Genomic DNA, 23,452 nt, shown 5'->3' on the forward strand with positions numbered 1-23,452 from the left:
AGGCTATCACTTTTTTTTTGTCTCCTGCATAATTTTACTGTACTTACCTTCTGAATGAACCCTAGCACAAAAGATAAACAAATAAATAAATGCACAAAAATTAACAAATAAATAAAAATCTACTCCCTTTTGTGGTGTAGGGACCCAAGGCAGGGATACTGCAGTCCAGTACACTGAAGAGTAGATGATCAGCCTACTTCCCTTGGTGGCATGACATCAGTGAAAAGCCTCGTCACCTCTTGGAGACCAAACCTTTGGAAAGCCATCATTTCAACTGCAGCGACCTAACCACCAGACCACCAGGCACTTTGTAGTGCAAGTATAAAAATACCTCAACCCCTATGCCATAATGGCATCCATTATTGTGATGTGGCTACTGTTATACATTTTTATTCAGCTTAGGATACGTTGTACAGTACTAGACATACCTCTCATACTGAAGGGGTCAATGACAGTCAGCCTACACACACACACACACAACTGTCAAACTGCAGACGACAAACACTCATCCCTCGTTAACTCAAGATATCATCATCATCCTAACCCAACAACCCATTACAACACATTTTGTTCTAACCTGACAGAAATCTCCAAGCCCTTTCAGCTCAGCTGATGGCCAAGAGTAGTTAGACTGTAGGGTCAATATGACTGTAGTTCTTTCATTGAAACTAGGCAGAGATTCTGGTCCTTTTGTACCTAATTTCGTGTAGATCGGTGACAGAAAAAGACAATGCTATGGCTCTACATCCTTTCCATAGCACTTTGTGACCAGCATCATATTCTAATGTCACCCTTTTCTTGCAGCACAGCACTGAAGATGCTGATACAAGTTTATCAAGTTTACACCTAGTTAAAGTGAACACAGTATAACAGATGAGATTCATTCCTACTTTATATCCTTTGGCTTAATGAATTTCAAGAAGCCAAGACATTATACAAGCTGTGGGAGTGGCCCAGTTTTATCAGGTGAAAACAAATCAACTATACTGAATGGGAGGGAAGGATGCAGAAACAGGAACAGGAAAGAGTAGGAAAAGAACTATCAAAGATCAAACAATTCTGGTATAAAAATGCAGAACATTTTGTCATACATAGTGCTACCTTATCTTGCTGTGACAACCTTGATTTTATTTTGCTCTCACTACTGTCAGGGTATTTTTTCTTCCGTTTAGGAGAGACTCTCATGGTGAAGGGGTTAATGGAGATTTCATCTAGCCTCTTCAATTGGATGTCTTTGCTAAACTGAATAAAATTATCTGTAGGTAGCAAGAATAAACTATAAAATAATCACTGTTCAGAGTGTTAACTCTTTCAGTACAATGACATCAGTGTTACTGTATATTTGCTTTTCAGTTTACGGTAGATTTTTGGAGTGGTTAGATATAACCTTTAAGCCTTCCGATGTTAGAATTGTATCCTAAACTGAACAGCCAGAGCAAACGTATCATCAAACTGATGAGCATAACAAAGCACCAATACCTCACGGAACTATTGCTACACTATGGACGAGATTATACACAAACCACCATTTGTACCAACAATTCATCTCCCTCTCTCTCTCACACGCATGCAGCACACACACACACACACACACTTCCAAGTACCATTAATATTGTTACTACTATGGCAGAATATAAGCATTAACTTCCTTCAGTGCAACTAATAACTGACTGTATTGTGTAGTGATATAAAAATCAAATACAGTACTACTCTTTTAACTGCTCTATCTTATCCAAAACCACCAGTTATCATTTTTAATCACCTCCTTCCAGACTCACAAACCCCTTCAATCTAAAATGTTATTTTCCATGGTAATTTATTCTTGATTCTACCAGACGATTCTGTTCAACTCTGGAAACAAGTCCTGTAGTGAAGGTGTTACTGGAGACTATAACTATCCCTTCGACTGTGAAAATCTCTCCTGATGATGATAAACTAAAAATGTACATAATCAGAATGAAGGGGTTAATGGCCAAAGCCCGGACTTGTAAAAGACCACAACATGGACTCAATATTGCCTCTAATCCAGACTCATTAATGACAAGTTTGTATCCCTCAGCCATTTTAGTACTGCAAATTTATTAAATTGTTCTGTCTACCTCTAAACCCTTTATTCAAATTGATATGACCCTTTACAGTGTGGGAGTCAAATGTTATCCTCCTTAACATCTTCAATATATATGCCTCCTTTTCTATCATTTATTCTTGCAACAGCCAATCAGTATGTTCAGACCATGGGAGGACCCTAGTAATGACAAGATTACAAACTACAATATCCCCATCAACCCCCTTAACACAATGACATCTTATTATCCTTTATTGAGGCTATTTTTAGATTATTCAATTCAGTCAGAGAGACCCACTGGACTGAAAGAGCTAATAAACCAACCGTGACCCGGACTTCCACCTAACATACTGAGATCAAGAGATTGATTCCACTCCTTCTGAAGTGCACGTGTGGATAAGAAACCATAAATACAAACTTCATCCTTACTCTGCTTCAATTTTGATTCCTTGGCTATGACTCTATGCATGTACAGAGCTAAACCACCGAAAGTAATAATATTCAGTACAGCCCATCAGCTATATCCTTTATGACAGACATGGGGAAGGTGTAGACAAGCTACCCCAATTTCTGACAATAATTTTTGAAGTCTATAATAAAATTATGTGTTTGGTTTCTTTATCTCACTGCTGAAATGTATTTAGTAACACAGCCATCCCTCGTCTTTTGCTGTCACAGTTCTTATTTTTGACAGTGCCAGTTTTGCCTAAATGCAATTTAGTAATTTATCACTTAAGGTACCATCACAAAAAAATGTTAAGGTGCATTTTGGGATGATCTAACAAAATAGGTGCTAAAACATCTGAAAATACACTTTGAAAAAGTATAGTCTACATGTTTATTGATTTTTGGGGGGCACTAAACAGGGATTATAAACACTCACACAGTTCAATTATAGCTGTGGTGATACTTTTAGGTGGTTCTTCATTATTCACAAACTGGTTACTCACAGGTGTCTGCTCTTGAACAAATGCAAAAATCGAGGGATGACTGGCATCCAGGATGAACAAATTTTAACTCCTTCAATCATGTAGCATTTTTCTACAACAGTATATTTTTACTACCTTGCGAACAATTTTCTTTAGTTTAGAGACTTTCCATAACAATGAGATCAGGCTTAGTTCTTAGCTTTCACTAACTTTTTCAAACTTCTCAGCTCACAGGAGTTCCATAGATGAATACGTCAGAAATAAGAGATCCGTTTAGCACCTTCATGCTGTCAGTTCAAGGATACAGCCTGTGTAGTTTCGTGCACTGGTGGTGAAAATGTGACTAATATTGTGAAAGCACTGGGTGTGGAGTAGGGCCAGGGGTGGAGGCATGGTGTGAGGGTGTGAAGTGAACTGGAGCAAGAAGTCATGTGGTGCAAGCTGGGGACTGATAGGAGGGGTGAAGTGGTGCAAGGTGGATGAAGAATAGAGTACTGTGAGGGGCTGGAGTGGTGTGAGGGATTGGAGTGGAACAAAGGGGAAAGTGGTGTGATGAATGGTGCGAGGGTAAGGGTGTGAAGGGATGGAATGGCACAAGGGGTTGGGATGGAATAAGGCAAAAAGTGGTGTGAAGGGATGAAGCAGCAAGTGAGAAAGTGGTGCAAGGGATGGTGTGGGGGGAATGGTGTGAGGGAAAGGGAAAAGCTCAAAGCATAAGGTGTGATGCAAGGAATGGAGAGGTGTGAGGGGTAGTGTGATGCAACAGGTGGTGTCGGGGTGGAAAAAAGTGCAAGAATGACGGATAAAGGAAGTACAATGAAGTAGGGAAAGGAGTGAGGATGGGTTGTGTGGTGTGATGCAGTGGAATCAGGGCGAGGTAATGTACAATAGGGTAGTAGAGGGAATATAAAAGGACTGATAACTAAGGATATGCCATACAATTGCAAAACTATGGCCAGAAATAATATGCATCACTAGATATACACGAATATGAAGTACAGACAAAAGGAAATGGGTGTTAGAAGTTAAAGGGGGGGGGGGGGGAGTGATGGGCAGGGGACTGTGGAGGAGAAGGGGAAGGTGATGACAGGGCAAGAGGGAAAGGGGAAGGGGGAAGGAGAGGGAGGGGAGGAAGGACAGTGCTGAATGAGGCCTAAACACTGGCACTAAACCATGCCAAAGCCCTCAGATCCTTCCTTAATGGCCAAGAGAAGTGCCTTCTCAAAGTGTTCATAGGAGTCATAGTCCGGGAGGCAGAGTTGGTTGAAGCAGGTGTGTGCAGTTGGCAGGACATTGAAAGTGTGTGCAGCAGAGATCTGGAAGTGTGGTGAGAGCTGTGAGAAGCCGCCGGGAGGCAGCCGAGAGCAGCCTGTGGTGAACTGAAGGAGCCGTGCCATCTCTTCCTCCGTGAAATTAGTCACTGCAGACCAGAACCAATACAAAACCCGGCGGAATTCCGGTGATGAGCCGTTGACTGTGTGATTGGCACGGAAGTCTGCGATGCTGTACGTGTCAATGCCACACATGAGCAACTCAAGCTCATTCTCATCAAAGATACAGAGGAGGTTGTCAGGAATGATGTCATTAAGGCCGCCAAGGAATGCATCCACCTCATGGCGGCAGCGAGCAGCCAGGCGGTGCTGTGCCAGGGCATCCAGGTATTGCAGCCGGTTACTGTCCGTCACTTTCCGCGAGGTTCCGCCCGGCTCAAGTTCCACGGTGCGCACTTGGCCACCTGGTTGAACCACCTCGTCAGTGAAGTACAGATCATCCAGCCCCACCGTCCCGTGCTCCAGCAAGTGTCTCACCAGGCCTGAGTACAGTTCTGGATCATCCTGCGCAAAGTGTTTGTAGTGCACACGCAGCCCAATCAACTGGGCAAGAAATGACCTGGTAAAGCGAGCACGCACAGTTTGCCGGTACCCGCCTCCTAACGCACTCTCATACAAGCACTTGCCCACCACACGGCCAGCAAACTCGTAGTGCTTCAGCTTGAGATGTGGTGGCCGGCGAGGGTTAGGGTGTACTAGAGCCTGACGTCCCTCATGCAGGCCAGCAAACAACCCATTATCGTGATCGAACAGTTGTGCACATACCAATTCAAACCACTCCCGGCGCACACCACCCCAGTCCAGCCCCTCTTCACCCTGGAACGTGATCTCAAAGTTCTTGCACCAATCGGCCACAGTGAAGGCTCTGGTGGCCTTGAGGGTTGACTCCATGAGGCGGTCCCTGGACACAGTGATCTGGATGCGCTCGTGCAGCCGCTTACAATGAAACTTTCGTACCTCATGGTAGAAATGGTCCTGTTTGTCTCTGAATGTCTCTGAGCCACCAATGTTCTTCAGCATGAATTGCGTGAAGGTTGCTGCCACTACATTGCGGTGTCGTCCAGCCAGAGCCACTGGGGGCTGACACCCATCATCAATGGTCATGGTTGGCAGCCCCACCTGGTTGTTGGTGCCTGTGAACACAAACTTGGTGGAGGGACACAAACGGAAGGTGACCACACGTCGAGGTATCAGACGCAGCAGGAATTCCTTGATGATCAGCTGCTTTGGGGTGACATAACAGTACACCTTCTTGGGTCTTGCCAATGGCACACCCTGCTGTGTCAGGAGCCGGGCCTCATAGCCGTCATGGCAGCGCCGCGCCACCGTCTTCTGAACCCTTGCTGCATCCTCGCTGGTTAGTACAATAATATCAAAGTTGCCATTAGTAAGGCAGGTGCCCTGGTAGGAGAGGCGGGCACGGTAGCAACCTGGGCGATGCAGAGTGACCTGCAGGCTGACTCGGCGTGAGGTGTGGTCATACACCGCCCGGCAGCTTGGATCCACCGCCCACCCACCCTCCAGTTCCACCACATCCAAACTATACTGGTGTGAGTCCGCCTGGCCTGGGGAGAAATTACACAGGTTGTGGTACTGGTCCCGGGGCTCTACCAGGATATGATGTGGCTGCCCTGCGGTGGCCACGACCGTCGAGCTGTGCTGTACCATCACAATCTTGCCTGGGTCTGGTGGGCCTGCAAGGAAGTTCTTGTGGAAGGGGCTGCCTCGGATGTGTTGGTTGGCCAACAGCACAGAGATCTTGTACTGGCCTGCCTGTCTGGCCGTGAACTTGCATCGTGCTGTGTTGACCTCACCCTCACCCGTCCCACCCAGCTCCGTCACTACACCAACCTGCAGACAAAACAGTACTGGTACATATAACACACACCAATTAATTGAAGAAAAAAACAGATACACCTTACTCTTTCATTATCAACCAGATCCCTTTTTCCCAACTAAGCAGCTCAAAATATATGTATAAATGTACAAAAGGTACTTAAAACACACACCACTACAGCACACTCTACTCTCTGCATTCACCACCATCATCACCCTCACCTGTCCCAACCAGCTCCTTCACACCACCAATCTGCAGATGAAAGAGTATGTATAGCACACATCATTGCAGTTACGTACCCTAATGTACACGTGCATGCACACTTTTTTTTTTTTCTCTCTCTCACTTACCATCCCTCCCCTTCTCTCTCCTCTCCTAGTTACTCTCTACATAGCCTACATTATACCCCTATTACAGTTTCAGCCTACATATCATTTTCTTCCCTTCCACACACACACACACACACACACACACACCGTTCACTGGCTTAGTGGTAACATTCTCGTCTGTCATCTGGTAAGATGGGGGTTCACACCTTGCCGAGGCTGCAAAAAGCTTCACTGACAAAGTGGGTGGTCACTGTCCCCCATGAGCAAGGGGATGGATGTGGTCCTGAAATGGTACGTGCCCTACGTGTGGAATATGAGGAAAAATTTTGTCTCTGACCGTACCTGCCCAAATAAGTCTACCCACAGATTCAACAAAACTGCGTTTCGGTGATGATGTTTCATGCTTTGTAACTAGATATTCAGTTTGATGAAGCTATTACATTACTTACCTGAGAAAAGTATTGTACCTGTAATATATGATGACCTATGGTTACTGAAATAGGATGTACAGAACAGGGTTTTAATACTTCTCATCCTGATTCAGAGCACTAAGCAAGATGGTGTGGTGATATTCTTTTTGCTGATTGTATCTTCTTAGTATCTCTCTCTCTCTCTCTCACCTTATGTATGGCCTGTGTCACCTCCACCAGCACCCCATCAGCATCACTGATGGGGTATGGTCGGCCATTGCGCTGGTAGAACTGAAATACAAGAGGAAACATAATTTACTGGCACAATAACAAGTCAAGAGAATTCGTCAGTACAAAAGGAACAATAAAAGTCCATACAATCTCCTGGTATACTGGAAAACAAAAATAAATCTCAATACAATGAATATGGTAAGGCCGGTGTACAAATGATTATTCACAATGGACGGACAAGTGAACTACCCTAAAATATTATTCAACCATTCAGAAAAGTTACATGTTGTCTCTTAACGGATCACCATACTGTGGCTGTCCTTAGCACAGACTCACAAAAAATGTGCTGGAACACTTTAGTGCATTACTTTCTGAAACACTGGACAAGCTAATATATTGCAATATTTTTTTAAAGGGACTGCAAACTTGATGTTTTCTATGGACTGGCAGCTAAACCAAGTGAAAGAAACCTACTATAACTCCAATCAGTTATTGGAAACTATTGGGAAAAATAAATTAGAAATGTGTAACAGGAACTGTAAAAGTTAGAGTCTCAATATGGACTCCTGCCTCTTTATTTACTTGTGCTTGAATGTTTCCTGCCAAAGAGAGACGACTGTGTTAATTACGAAACTTGCAGCCACACTTCAGAAAAAAGTACTGCTATAAACCAGGGTTGTGAGGTCGGAGTCGGAGTCAGAGTCGTGGAGTTGTCTGTGTTTGGTTGGAGTCGGTAAAGATCCCACGACTCTGACTCTGAGCTTTTTGGTCCTGAAATGATATCAATAATAATTTATCAAAACTTTAACAGGTTTATTATACAACCATGCATAACGGTTTACTTATTATGCAAGCACTATACGTAGAGAATTTAAAAAAAAGAACTGTGTCTATCAAAATTCATGAATACACTAATATTCAATTACCTGCAACATGTCCATGTGTCACTCTCATCTTAAATGCCAGGACCAACTTGCCTAGCCCTGGGCTCCTACGCTCCTCATGGGGCAACGTAGGATTAGATGATGGATGGACGTCCATGTGCCATATTATTAGTACAATATATACTTAGGTTGGAGTCTGCGTCATACTTGTAAAATTTCTGGAGTCAGAGTCGGTAAATATTATCACCAGCTCCATAACCCTGCTATAAACACAGTATAAAAACCCCAACTGCCTCACCTGGAAATACTATTATACTGTATGAAATTCTGGAACAATAATGGGAGTGAACAAAGACTTGGTGAACCCTCCCCCACACCGGCTAATGCTGTTAGTTAAATTTAATGTGTTGTGAGGAGCAGGAGGTGAGAGAGAGAGAGAGAGAGAGAGAGAGAGAGAGAGAGAGAGAGAGAATGTAGTGGGTAAAGGGAAGGGCAAAACAGAAAAAAATTTGAGGAAAGAGGAAGGAATGAGGATAAACAGGGAAGGAAGTGGAGGATGAAAGGAAGGATGAGAAAGGGAGGAAGAGAAAGTAAGGAAGCAAGAGAAGAAGGACAAAAGTTAAAGAAAGACAGGAAAGAAAGTGAGAAAGAGTGACATGGAGGAAAGAGAAAAGTGAGGGAAGGAGAGGAAGGGAGGGTGAGGAGGGAGCAAGGAGTGTGGGTGGATGCAATTTAAGGAGTTGAGAAGAATGAGTTTGGGGAGAAAAGCAATGACAGGGAGGGAGGGAGGGAGGGAGGAAGAAAGACAGGAAGGAAGGAAGGAAGGAAGGAAGAAAGAAAAGGAAGGAAGGAAGGAAGGAAGGAAGGAAGGAAGATTGGAAGAAGAGGAAGGAAGAAAGAAAGGAAGGAAGATTGGAAGAAGAGGAAGGAAGGAAGAAAGAAAGGAAGGAAGATTGGAAGAAGAGGAAGGAAGGAAGAAAGAAAGGAAGACTGGAAGAAGAGGAAGGAAGGAAAAAAGAAAGGAAGGAAGATTGGAAGAAGAGGAGGGAAGAAAAAAGGGCGGAAGGAAGGAAGGGGTACAGAACATTTGGGAAGACGTGAGAATCTATAAAAAAAAAAAAAAAAAAAAAAAAAAAAAAAAAAAAAAGAGGAGGAAGTTGGAAAGAAAACAGCATGGGAGGAGGAGGAGGAGGAGGAGAAATTATGAGGAAAGAGAGGGAGACTGAAAGAAGGAGGATAAAGGAAGGAAAAAGGAGAGGGAGAAGAGGGGTGAGGGGCTCGTGGAAGAGAGAGGGGAGGGAAACGGGAAGGACGGGAAGTGAAAGTAAAGCCAGCAGTAATTATGAGGAAAGAGAGGGGGAAGGAAAGAAAGAAGATGAAGGAAGGGAAAAGGAGAGTGTGAAGGTAGACAAGAGGGTGAGGGGCTGATGCAAGAGGAGGGAAGGGAGGGGGAACGGGAAGGAGAGGAAGTGAAAGTAAAAGACAGGAGTTATAGAAAGCTGGGCAAGGAAACTAAAAATGCAGTTAACAAGACGAAGAGGAGGCTGAGGGTATGGGAATAATGGACATGGAGAGATGCAAGAGGTTACACTAATAAAGAAAGAAGGAGAGAGGGAGGGGAAGCTGAGTTGTAGAGATGGAAGAGCAAAGTGTGGGAGGATGAAAGAAAGAGAGGAATGGAAGAGAGGAGGAAGGAGGGAGAGGGAGGAAAAGTGTAAACTGAAAGAAGAAAACATCAGTGTGTTGAAGGAAATAAGGAAGTAAAGCCAGCAATTATGAAGGGGTGAATGAGGGACAAAGAATACAGGCAGGAAGGCAAAGAGGGGACGGAGGGTAAGTAAATAACAGACAAGGGGTGATGCAAGGAGTTACACTATTAAAGAATAAGGGAGACAGGGGAAGATACGTTAGAGGGGAAGGGAAGCTGGTGAAAGGAGGAAGGCAAAGAACGGAGAGGAGGAAGGCAAAGAGGGAAGAGGAGGAAGGCAAAGAGGGGAGAGGAAGAAGAGGAAAGAAGGGAGAAAAAGGCAAGGTGGGACAGGGAGGAGGCATTTTGTGTGGGGGTGAGGGAGAGAGAGAGAAAAAAAAAAAAGTACACAAGGAAAATGAAATGAAGGGTCAGTGTGTGGGTGTAAAGAAAGGAGGGAAAGCGAGAAGAAAGCCAGAAATTGTTGAGGGATGAGTGAGAGACTAAAAGCAGCCAGGATGAAAATGAAGGGAGCAGCATAAACTAAGTAAGACGTGAGGGGATATATAAGCGGTCAAACTATTAAAGGAAGTGGGGAAGGAAAGGTGCAAGAGGGAAGACTATTAAAGAAAGAGGGGAAGGAAAGATGAAAAGGGTAAATTAAAGAGAGTGGGGAAGGGAAGATGCAAGATGGTAAATTATTAAAGAAGGTGAAGGGAAGGTGCAACAGGGTAAATTATTAAAGGAAAGAAGGGAAGGGAAGATGCAAGAGTAAATTATTAATGAGAGAGGGAAAGGGAAGATGCAAGAGGGTAGAATATTGAGGGAAGAGAAACGGAGGAAGAATGCAATGTGAAGAAGAAGAAGAAGAAGAAGAAGAAGGAGGAGGAGGAGGAGGAGGGACACTATGGGAAGCAGGAGAGACAGTGAAAAGGTCAGGTATGTGGGAAGAGAAAAATTGAGAAAAACAGCAAACAGGGAAGAAGGAAAGCTCAGTGTGTGGCAAGGGAAGGAGGAAGGAAAGAAGGGAAGCGAGAGTAAAGCCAGCAATTAACGAGGGGTGAGTGAGGGGCTAAGAACACAGGAAGGGGAACAGAGGCAAACTGAATAACAGACAAGGGGACATGAAAGACAGTAAACTATTTTTGAAAGAGGGGAAAGGAAGATGCAAGAAGGTAAAGAGAGGAAGGGAAGATGCAAGACGGTAAAGAGGGGAAGGGAAGATGCAAGAAGGGAAGGGAAGGGAAGATACAAGAAAGCAAATTAATAACCCCTTCAACACAATACCTTTCTTTTTAATTCTTGATGGTACCAGACAACAGCAGTCACCTGCACAGACACTTTTTGAACTAGAGGAGTTTACTATAGTCTTTTTGAATTTCCACAGTAGGTGTGCATAAAATCACTGATTAAATAATTCTTGTGTTAGTGTAATTAAACGAACAGGACCAAAAGTACTAGATAAGAGAGCTTCACAGCCCCTTGGTTAATGCCCATAGTGTGGTGTAGACAGAGTCTGGCGGTCAACGTGCATACCAACCCAACCCACGCCACCCTAGCCACGAACCTGTACAGTGAAAGCGACGGTGGTTCCAACGGGGCATGGGTCGTCCCAGTGGAAGGTGGTGGAGCAGCGCTGTGGGTGGAGGTACTTGCCGGTGAACAGGTGCAGTAGGCCCGACTTGGAGGTGCACGAGCTGCGCCGCGTCATCACCCACCACACACACCACGCACTCACCACACACCCCACACCACATAACACTGGAACAGAAAGACCTGGGGTTGGGAACTGGTGTGTCATCACCCATCACACAGCCCCACACTCACCACACTACATATAATTGAAACAGAAAGACACTGGGTTAGAAACCGTGGTGTGTCATCACCCACCACACTATCCCATATTCACCACACACCCCACACTGTACAATATTTGAACAGAAAGTACAAGGTTAGTTACTGTAATATGTCATCTACTGCCACAAAGTACACACCCCACACATTCAAAAGTATATCCAGTGGGATGACCAATCCTAAGCACAGAGTAATACATGACGAACTCTGTAGAGGGTAGTGTCCCACAAATGTGGAGCAGCCACTGGAGTGGAAGACACGTAACAGAGATTGCCAGTGTCATATCGGCAACCCCTTTGGTTATACCACTGTACCCCCCCCCTACACACAGCGTACACACACACACACACAACACAAAAGTAAATACCCTGGTGTCATCACGCACCACATGCTCATTATAGCTACACACCATAGCACTAAAACACAAGAGACATGTTGATATAGCATAGTGGCTATGTTATTAGTTTATGCATATACTGTACATAAACACAGCATCCAACACGATATAACAGCAACAAAAGGTAGAGAGTCCGTTACTGCACTACATTACCGTCTACGACACATTAACCACCCACACCACACAACAATGAAACAGGACAATATGCACATCATCAGGTGACACAGAAATACACCCACCCCACTCCACACTAAACACACACAAATACACCCCACTGCACACTAAACACACACAAACACACCCCACTGCACACTACTACTGCAAATGAGAAGTTAGTGTAACATGTCTCATCCCATCTGCTAACACTGTGACTAAAGGGATGTTAAAATTAGCAGCAGGTATTCACACGGCACACAAAAATCCACCCACTACCACCGTAATACTGAAAGAAAAGAGAGTTATATATTTTGTAGTATGAAATGGCACCACACATTTAATAACAGTTAGGAGGGACAGAGCAAATGTACAGCCCTGATTTTTGTTATGGGTGCTTAAAAAAAAAACAAAAAAAAAAAAAACAAAACAACAAAACAACCCCCCCGGGGGGGGGGGAGTATGGGACGAATAGCATCCCCCAACCAGAGCTTAGGGGAGATCACCAGACACAAATTCTTTCTAACATTTCAAAATATAATAAAAGCATTCTCACGCATGTGAAGGATGTCTTCCTAATGATTTATACTGTCAACCTGTGAATGTAACCAACACGATGCAGGAGCTGCAGGTAACAGTGATTCCAATACGGCAAAAAGCAGAAGCTATGAGGGTAGAGATGGGTACGTGAATCATGAAGGTTTTCAAAAAAGCATCCAGTAAGCAGCAGACGGGAATCATACTATATGATAATTCTATTTCATTATTAGATCTGGAGGCACAGTCCCAGTATCCTCCCTGATTATGCCTCTGAGGACAAGGGTCTGATACAGTTGCAAGGCATCACACAGGCATGCTTCATGAAATCCTGAATTATGCGATACGGAGATGGTAAGGCCTTTGACTCTCCCAATTAAAACCCACCCACACCACAACCACCTCAACCCCCTGACAGACGTGAGGTGTGGTTATGTTGTGGCTGTCGACGTCCCAAGGTCACCTGAACATGAACCTACTTGACTGGAGGCTGATGTAGCCCTCCTCCAGCACTCCACCATTCTCCTTTGGGGGCCAGGGAGTTGAGGGACGTTTGTATAACCGGACAGCGGAGCCATTTAGTAACATCAAGGCCACCAAGTGAAGGCATCCCTCTTCACAAAGGGTTGGAAATGACAAAGCATCACCAGAAACCACACACCAACACAAAACCCACACCTCATGGTACTAACAAAGGAGGGAAACAGATATTATAATGGGTCACCACAAACCATACACACAAACACCACACCCTAAACCACATGCAGGAGGAGGGAGGAAGAGCAATAATGTGTTATTTTAACTCACCACACACTGCACCACACAGCACTGTAGGAGAAATTAAGGACACTATTAATTATTGTGCTAGGATATTGGAGCCACACACACCCGAGACAGAGAGAGAAAGAGAGAGAGAGAAGAATATAGTAAGGCACATCATCATCAATCATCAGGGACTCCCAAGAAGGGGTAAAGAAGTGGGGGGGGGGGTTGATATATGATGCACCACTTAACAAAATCCACAACACTAACATTACCACTATTTTTTATGCAGGCTGGTAATTAGTACAACTTATTATTATTATTATTATTTTCTTTACAAGGGATAAGGGGGAGACACCACGAGGCGCTTAATCAAGGTGCTCACTGTACCTTCGGCCTTTGAGCCTGTGGTGGATAATTCTGGGGAAAAGAAGCTACAGGTACATCATCATCCAGGTTATTTACCTCCCTTAGCTGGTGTCCTACGTACCGGGTATTCGTTTTACATACCAAACAAAAAAAAGGATGAAACACACACACACACATACACACTGCATTTTCTACAGCTCCCCCCCCTCTCTCACCGACACACACACACTGCATTTTCTACAGCTCCCCCCCTTCTCTCACCGACACACACACACACACTGCATTTTCTACAGCTCCCCCCCTCTCTCACCGACACACACACACGCACACACACACAGTCATTTGCCGAGCATCAATGACTCTTGGTGTGAAAGTGTATTAATTCCAATACTTTACCGCCTCTCGTGCCCACGCTGCCAACACAGTGTATAATCAATAACCACAACCCTGGGCGGAAAAAAAGAGAGAGGGGAGGGGGGGTTGCAGGCTTCACCCTTTCAATCCTATGACGTGTTTTCTATTTCATTACAGCTTTCTACAAATTATTCGACGCTGCTGACACTTATTTACACTAGAGGAGTTGGAGATTGGTTGACTTTCACTAACACAAAAGTAGTAGTAGTAGTAGTAGTAGTAGCAGTAGTAGTAGTAGTAGTAGCAGTAGTAGTAGTAGTAGTAGCAGTAGTAGTAGTAGTAGTAGCAGTAGTAGTAGTAGTAGTAGTAGTAGTAGTAGTGGTGGTGGTGGTATAACCTGGTTGCAGGTACAATAAACTATGCAATTGTAAATGATTCCAAAGTCGGAAAAATGTAGGCTGGTAGGAACGCAAACAACAAAACATGTTATTAATGTCTGGTATGGGGAAAAAAATAACTATGAAATACAGCAGGTCATGGGAGTAAAGAGGCCACATCGAGCGATTATCCTAAATTGGTATAAATTACTTCAAAGCCCCGGCCATCGATTTTGGCGGGAAAATTACCAATGCTTCGCCGTAAATTCAAACGCATAAGTTGGCCCGCCCTCTCTCTCTCTTTTTTACGCCGTCTGTTGATTTATGATAACGGTTTGTGCGATGGTGATTGTTATTGTTATTGTCGTTATTTGCATAATGCTGAAAGTGTTTGGTAAGGGGGGGGGGTTGCTGCTGCGTGACGGGGTTGGCAATTGTGCAATGGTAAATGCAATGGGACGCGGGTATGCAATACATTTGGGTGCTGCTGTACAATATTACCGTTCTACTACTACTACTACTAGTATAATAATAATAATAATAATAATAATAATAACAGTAACAATAATAATCATTACTTTTTCCAACCTAGTAACTGGAGCCAAAATATTTTACTTCGACTCTTTAATGCAGAATCTATCTATCTATATACCTAGGCTGCTTCCCCCAAGGAAAGGGAGGTAGCCGAGACAGGACGACTCACTCTCCATTTACTCATCCATTCAAACACATTCATTTGCATCTTAGCCCCAAAGGGGAGAACGGACAGATCCTCACCGCACCACACCGCACAAGGGTCAACTGGGCAATGCAATCAGTGACATCCGCAGCAGGGCCCGACAGCAGAACTGGTTTACCCCTGCCACATCATAACAGACCCATCCCCTTACCCGCACCTGACTTGACTAGCTGATCAGACCAAATGCGGGAGAATATCCCCTCAGGGCTGCGTCATCACTTATTCATTCACAATTTCTCTCCATTTATTTCTGTCACGCACAGCCACTCTTCCTTGCTCAACAGACATCCCTCTCGCATCCAGCGCTCTCTTCACACTGTCCATCCATCCTATTCGTGGTCAGCCTCTCAGCCTTAATGCAGAATAAAAGGTGTTTATTTTCGTACCCAAGGGATGAGAAGTAATACGGATTTTACGTTTATAGTTCTATTTTTATTATTTTACCCCCGCCACGGCCACAGCATCACATTTCCATAGATATTACCCAACTTGGTCGGATATTGTTACAGTCCCGCCATTTCTAGTTTTTGGTGGGAACTGCTGTGCCACGCTTCAATTCTGTTTTGCAAATAATAAAGAACTATTAAGCCATTCACTACTATGACGTCTTTTCCACCGATAAAACTACTACTACTACTATTACTACCACCACTATACTTACAATACATTTCCTACAATAACGTTTACTAATACGAACACTGTTGCCGCCGCTACTGTAGTCCTGCAGTAGTAGTAGTGGTGGTGGTGGTCGTAGTATAGAAGAATGACGTCTTCGTGTTGAAGTTCCAAATTTCATCGCTATCATTATCATCACCAATTCTATCTTCTCCCTCCCCCCTCCTCATCACCATCACCAATTCTATCTTCCCCCTCCCCCCTCCTCATCACCATCACCAATTCTATCTTCCCCCTCCCCCCTCCTCATCACCATCACCAATTCTATCTTCCCCCTCCCCCCTCCTCATCACCATCACCAATTCTATCTTCCCCCTCCCCCCTCCTCATCACCATCACCAATTCTATCTTCCCCTCCCCCTCCTCCTGATCATCATCATCATCAATTCTATCTTCCCCTCCGCCATCATCATCATCATCATCACTCCTACTTTGTCATCTTTCTCCTCCATTTTTCTTTTCCGTCTCTTTCCCTCCCCATTCCTGGCATCGCTAACTTTCTGCTAATGCTGAAAGGGTCTCAAGCGAAACTTTTTTGGGGAAATTTCATCCCGTAGCGTGCTCTCCTTTCAACTCTTTTAATTCGACGATGTCTTATACAGGAGGGGGACGCCTTCACGTGGTGGCATCGACATGAACGGACGGTGGAGCTGGCCAGTAATACTAACGTCCCTCAATCCCCTCCCTATTCCGTAAAAGGGCAAACGTGAGCCTGCAGTCAATTGGGTTCATATTTCAGAACAGCCTGTATCACCAACACAGTATTACTATTATTATTATTATTATTACTATTATCATTATTATTATTATCATCACCAGACGATTTAGTGCAGTATAAAAAAAAAAAAACGGCAGACAAGCTCATCTTCAATATTAATCAAATCCTTAAATATTACAGCTGAATAACCTCGTCTCTGGGTAGCAAAAATACAAAATAAGGTCATCGTAGTGAAGGGTGCACCGATACACTTACATATCGCACTATAAATACCGGTAAACAGGATTGCCCGGAATTTTAGCACACACATCATTTTCTAATATTCATACAGCTTCAAATACTTAAACAGGTTTCAAATATTCAAGTCAATTTCGCATTTTCCAGCAGATTTTCGAAGACTTCCAAATTCTTGCTACTTTCGTCTCCATGCATATTATACTCGCTGGCGGAGATAACTAACCTCTGTAGTCTTATAATGAAGATAAAACCAGCCCTCGATACACGAACATCATCTTGTTTATCTGGCGCGGGAAAAAATGACACAAGAAAAAAGCCAACTAAAGCAAAGTCCACAGGTAAAACAATACATTAAGGTATATTAATAACACAAGAGGTCAGGGTCATTATTGGCTGGTAACGCCTATGCTGCATCGTCAACAAAGAATCTGAGACACCTCCACCTCGTTCACACCAACAATGAGGCCTGAGGAGTCAAGCTGATAGGGAGTCAAATGCTAAGCAATGTTTACGTATGGCGTTATAGGATGGTTTAGCTGATGGCCTGTTTGTTCTCTATCGACCAAAGTGCTCAAAGATACGAACCCTTAACTGGCGTTTTGTTTTGCCATTGTTTTTATAATGCACTCTGTAAATTGCTTTAAACCTTTACCACATGATGCTTCTTTCAACTTGTACTGTACACTGCCTGATGATGGAGTAAAGTTGTCTCCGAAACTGTCGCATCGAATAAACAAGATGTTCTTCTGAGTGCTGGTTTCTCCTCATATATATATATATATATATATATATATATATATATATATATATATATATATATATATATATATATATATATATATATTCATTCTCGCCAATTTCGTTTCTTCACGCTTATTTTAATATTACAGAGACAACTTGAACGTTTTCAGCATTTTAAATCCTTCTTCTGCAGTAATATACATGCATAAATCCACAAAAATACCCACATATACATACATACATACATATGGCACACACAGATATCCATACACGTACCGTACATACAATAAAACTCGTCCTTTCCCGCCATTTTCGCGTCTCCTTCACGCACGGGTGACATTTGAACACACTTATTTCCCAGCCACACTATTTTACACAGTTATTTAGAGGGCACGTCAGAATTTCACGGCGTTGTGCAGGCGACAAAGTTATGGTACAGCTTTAAAATATGTCCCGTGATTATTTTTATGGGAGGAGGGGCAGGTTTTTTCCCGTTATTTCTGAATTCTCTTTTTCATTGGGTGCGATTGAAGCTCTCATGGATTTTTTTTTTTTTTTTTAAGCTTTCGAATTAGGTCTTACAAATATATTAAACCTTTGCATCCGCTGACGTGTTTTCAATTTTATCTTGTCAGCTTATGCAGTGATTAAGTCTGGTCACTTTAATACGTCGCTTTTATGAAGCTTGGCAACTTTGGGTGATTATCATTATTTATGCTACTTTCCCCTCTCTCTCTCTAAGCTGAACTACCCAAGAGAGAGAGAGAGAGAGAGAGAGAGAGAGAGAGAGAGAGAGAGAGAGAGAGAGAGAGAGAGAGAGGGGGGGGGAAGGAGTGACAAGGAGAAGGAGGGCATGATGCATGAGGGAGAGGGGGGGAAGGAGAGAGAAGGAACAATGCAAGATGGAGGGAGAGGAGGAGGAGGGGAGGGAGAGAAGACTGAAGGATGGAAGAGGAATAAGGAGGGAAGGGAGGCTAAATAAAGGAAGGGAGGAAGGAATGGAAAACAAAGAGAGGAGCAAAAATGAAGGAAAGGAATGCAAAGAAAATGGAGGAAGGGAGGATAAAAAATACTGTAAAGAGAAGGAAGGAAGGAAGGAAGAAGGGAAAGGAGGAGGAGGAGGAGGAGGAGGCATGAGACAAAGGCAGAGAATGAGAAATGTTTCATGACAGGGGAGAGAGAGAGAGAGAGAGAGAGAGAGAGAGAGAGAGAGAGGGGGGGGTGAAGTGACAAGGTGGATGAGAAAGTAAACACATCTTGGAGGCAGGAGGAAAGTGGAAGGAAAAGGGAGAGGAAAAGAGGAAGAGGAAGAGCCGTGGAGGAAGGAAGGAAGAAGGAACAGAGGAAGAGAAACGGGAGAAAAATGAGGAGGGGAGAGGAAGAGTGCTAAGAGAAGGGAGAAAATGATACGAGGGAAGAAGGGAAAAAGAGAGGAGGAGGAAGGAAAAGAAAGAGGAGGAAGAAAGGCGAAAAGAAGGAAGAATAAGGGGAAAAATGGAGGAAAAGGGTGAGAGAGACGAGGAAGAAGGGAGAGTAAGAAAGAGGAGAAAGAAAGGTAGATTAGAGGGGTAGAAGAGGGATAGACAGGGAGGTAAATGGGAGAGGTGGGAGAGGAAGAGGAAGAAAGGTGAGAAAAGACAAGAGGTACAAGGAGGAAACAGAAGAGGGGAGAGGAACAGAGAAGGAAAAGGGAGAAGAGAAGTTGATAAAAACAAAGAGAGAAAAATGAGAAGACGTGGAGAAAAAGAAGGGAGGAAAAGGACGAGGAAGAGAGAAGGGAGAGAAGCAAGAAGAAAGAGAAGAGAGGGGGGAAAAGGTGGGGGTAGATGAGTAGGGAAGGGGAGGAGGAGGGGAGGAGATGGGAGGGGAGAAGGAGAAGGGAAGGAGATGGAAGGGGAGAAGGAGGAGGGAAGGAGATGGAAGGGGAGAAGGAGGAGGGAAGGAGATGGAAGGGGAGAAGGAGGAGGGAAGGAGATGGAAGGGGAGAAGGAGGAGGGAAGGAGATGGAGGGGGAGGAGGAGGGGCCATGGGTAAGAATAACGAAGAAGGAAAAAAGGGAGAGGGTCATGGAAAGGAAAGGGAGGGGAAAGAAAGAAAAGAAAGGAAGAGGGAAGGGGAAATAGGGAGGGGGGGGGAGAAATTAATAGAAGGGTGCCTGTCAATAATATGTGACGTCAATGGAAGGGAGGGGAGGGGAGGGGAGGGGAGGGGAGAGGAGGGGAGGGGAGGGGAAAGGAGGGGGGAGGGAGGAAAATGTTAAAAGGGAAAGAAGGAGTCTCTCTCTCTCTCTCTCATCACCATGGCAATTACCTCCTCCTCCTTCCTCCTTCAAGCTCCTTCTTCTCTGCTAATTTACCTCTCCTCTTCTTTCTCTTCCCCCTCCTCTTCTTTCTCTTCCCCCTCCTCCATTTATCTCTCCTTTCCTTTTTCTTCCTCCCTCTCCACTCTCCTCTTCGTCGTCCCCTTCCTCTTCCTCCCCCACTCCATTTCTTCTCTCCATTACTCCCCCTTCCTTCTTTCCTCCTCCCACTCCCATTCTTCTTTCTTCCTCTTCTTCTCATTCAAACCCTGTCCTTCATTTTTTCTATTCCCCCTCCCTTTTATCTCTTCCTCCTCCACCATCTCTCATTTTGCTTCTTCCTTTTTCTTCCTTCTGATTCAATCCGTATTCTTTTCTTCATTCTCTTCTCGTCTCCTCCTCATCATCATCATCATCATCACCTTCTCTTCTTTGATATCACGTTACTTTCTACTTTAAACTCCGTCTTCTTCTCCTCCTCCTCCTTCTTCATTCTCTTCTTCCCCTCCTCGTCTTTTTCTCTTCATATTTGTCATCTACTTTTCCTCCTCTCCTACGTCTCCCCTCTTCTTCTTCCTTCTCTCCTTTTCCTCCCTCCTCCTCCTCCTCCGTCAGTAACCCAAGAACTTAATTACATGGGTGAGTTCTCCCAGGAGGAGGAGGAGGAGGAGGAGGAGCAGGAGGAGGAGCAGGAGGAGAAAGAGGAAGAGGAAGAGAGAGAGAGAGAGAGAGAAATATGTATGTACTGTTTAAATACTGTATATATATTTGAAAACATGTACCGGTATATAACACAACCAGATATGTATATACATTATAAAGAATGTATGTATGTGGATGCCCCTTGACTGTGTGTGTGTGTGTGTCTGTGCATCAACGGAATGGTGTGAGTGGCTTCGTTATGTGCGCGTGTGTGCAGGAATGCATGTGTGTGTAAGTGAATGTGGTAAAATGAATGTATCCAATACACTTGTGTGTGTGTGTGTGTGTGTGTGTGTGTGTGTGTGTGAATATGTATACTCGTATGTGATGGCATCAGGTTGATTGAGCCCATCCCACCCTCACCCTGGGATGTGGGGGGGGGGGGGGAATATGATGCATGTGGCCCCGGGGTAGTTTTAAATTCTATACCCTGCTACACCCTCACCTTTCCTAACCATAGTTTGTTTTTATTCTCCCTCGCCTTTTATTTCTTCCTTTCTTACTCTTTTTCCTGTCTGTCCTTCCCTCCTCTTCATCTCCTAAGCCTGTTGTTCCTTCCTCTCCCTTCCCCTCCTCTCTTCCTCACCCATTACCTTCCCTCTCTTCTGTTTATCCATTTTTATCTTCCACATCACTCCTCCTCCTCCTCCTCTCCAGAGATTAACTTACACTGCTCCTCTTCTCTCCTCCTCCTCTCAAATCTTTCATGGTCCAATCCTCTCCACCCTCACTTCTGTTTCCTTCCGTCTCATTTTTCTTTCCCTCTTTCATTTTTCATTCATCTCCTTCCTTTTCCCTTATTCACTCCTTTTCCGTCCTTCCTACGTCTTTCTTCTGTCCCCCTTCCCTTCTTTTCCTCCTCCTCTCTCAACGCCTCTTCTTTCCCTCCCTCAACCCCCCCCCTCCCCTTCTCTATCTCTCCTGGCAAACCTCAACCTGTCACTGGTCCATCACACACACACACACACACACACACACACACACACACACACACACACGAATCTCTAAACAATAACAAAAAATCAGTAACAAAAGCCCTCAATTAATACACAAATAACACCAACCACAAAAATGAAACACAAGACCACAAACAACCACCAGAAATCACTCAAACAGCGCATACCTCGGCCAATGCCATTGCAAGATCCGGATCCGCCTCCAAATTTAGTCAATTCTTTCTTGGCCACCCCACAACATTTCATTGAAATTCATTGAGAACATTTGGAGATATCGTCTGGACAAACAGGCAGACATGGGTGAATACATAACCTCCTCCACCTTCGTTGGCGGAGGTAATTAATTAACCACAAACAAAATAAAAAACACAAAACGACAACAAAGAAACCATGTCAAAGGTACACAGAGGCTGGAGGGAAATTGTGAGAGGGAGAATGAGGAAAAAAAAGGTATACAGAGCGAGAGATAGTGGAGAGGGTAGAGGCTGTTTCTCGGGGGCAGTGGTAGAGGAGAGGGGACAATGACGTCACGTCTGGTGCAATGACGTCACGCGCACCTACACACTTGTAAACATTGTCAAAGTTTTGTTGTTGTTGTTGTTGTTGTTGTTGCTCTTGACAATGGTTCTCCTGCTGTTTAAAATGGTTGATTTTTTTCTTGTATTTATGCAAGGAAGGAACCAAAGGCCAGGAGCCCGCAAGATTGTTCCCGCCAAGAAAAAACAAAAACAAGATAACAGACAGCCATATTTAAGATGACAATACTGTAGCAAGTTTGACCTGAAACATATCCCTGACCTCTTTTCAGCTCAGTTCATGGCTAAGAGAACTCAGACTGGAGGGTTGATTGGACTAGTAACCAAGGAGACTCAAAAATAAGGTTCGCTGAGATTATTCATCATCATCCAATCCTGCACTGCCCCATGAGGAGCGTAGGAGCCCGGGGCTAGGCAGTTGGTTCCGACATTTAAGATGAGTGACCAGCCTCACTCATCCCTGAGTGGCATTACATGAGCAATCAACCCCAACCACCCCTTGGATATAAACCTTCATCGGCTCAATCCGACTGGAGCGCAATAATTACCCACTAAACCACCAGGCGCCAAAATCTGGTTATATGGTTACCACCCAGCGTAGTAAATGGTCTGTAAAATATCCCTAACCCCTGTCGGCTCAGTTGATGGTTAAATGAAGTCAGATTGGGGAGTTGATCTAATAACCAAGGAGACCCAACAAGTGTCTCCTCGAATTTTAAGCAACAAAGACGTAGTATGTGAAATGAGGAAGTGGCGCAGTTCCCTCAGATGAAAATATACTACTGTATACTGGTCTTACTCTAACTTGGCCCAGATTTTCGTCATTTTGCAGCTTATTTCACGTATGCAGAAAAAGAACAATGCTACGGCTCTACATTCTATCTTCAGCACTTTTTCGTGACTAGCAGCGGCTCTACATTCTATCTTCAGCACTTTTCGTGACTAGCAGCGGCTCTACATTCCATCTTTGAGCACTTTTTCGTGACTAGCAACGGCTCTCCATTCTTTCCAGTGCACTTTTTCGTGACTAGCAGCATATTCTAGTGTTAATCTATTGTTACAGCTCAACACTCAATATGGAGAGATGGCAATTTTAGGCCAAGTTAGAGTAAAAAGGGTATAACTAGAGTAATATAAAAGTGGTAATGACTAACAAGGCTAATTATACACCAAGCAATTAAACTCATTAGTCCCTTTACAAACCTGGAATCAGAATTAACAGGCACAGAAGGCAATTTATTCATGTCCTTTAATTTACGGCATCTGATATCAACTTTGTCTTTACTGAGATAATTTCAGACACACACACACACACACACACACACACACACACACTCTCTCTC

General features: G+C 44.1%; 1 protein-coding gene across 1 annotated transcript in view; it reads right to left on the reverse strand.

Moving 5' to 3' along the window:
* Positions 1 to 4,152: 4,152 nt before the first annotated feature.
* LOC145415605 (apoptosis-resistant E3 ubiquitin protein ligase 1) overlaps positions 4,153 to 23,452 on the reverse strand; it is a 62,048-nt gene continuing 42,748 nt past the window's right edge. Inside the window, exons 5-7 of the mRNA XM_080284830.1 lie at positions 11,271 to 11,479; positions 7,112 to 7,192; positions 4,153 to 6,176 (exon numbers count right to left, since the gene is read on the reverse strand). Coding sequence (XP_080140956.1) covers positions 4,161 to 6,176; positions 7,112 to 7,192; positions 11,271 to 11,479 — 2,306 coding nt within the window. The 3' untranslated portion in view covers positions 4,153 to 4,160. The remainder of the gene's footprint in view (positions 6,177 to 7,111; positions 7,193 to 11,270; positions 11,480 to 23,452) is intronic.

The sequence above is a fragment of the Coenobita brevimanus genome, chromosome 103 (assembly GCF_032717465.1).
Source record: "Coenobita brevimanus isolate Jiangsu-jjx chromosome 103, ASM3271746v2, whole genome shotgun sequence".
Lineage (NCBI taxonomy): Eukaryota > Metazoa > Arthropoda > Malacostraca > Decapoda > Coenobitidae > Coenobita > Coenobita brevimanus.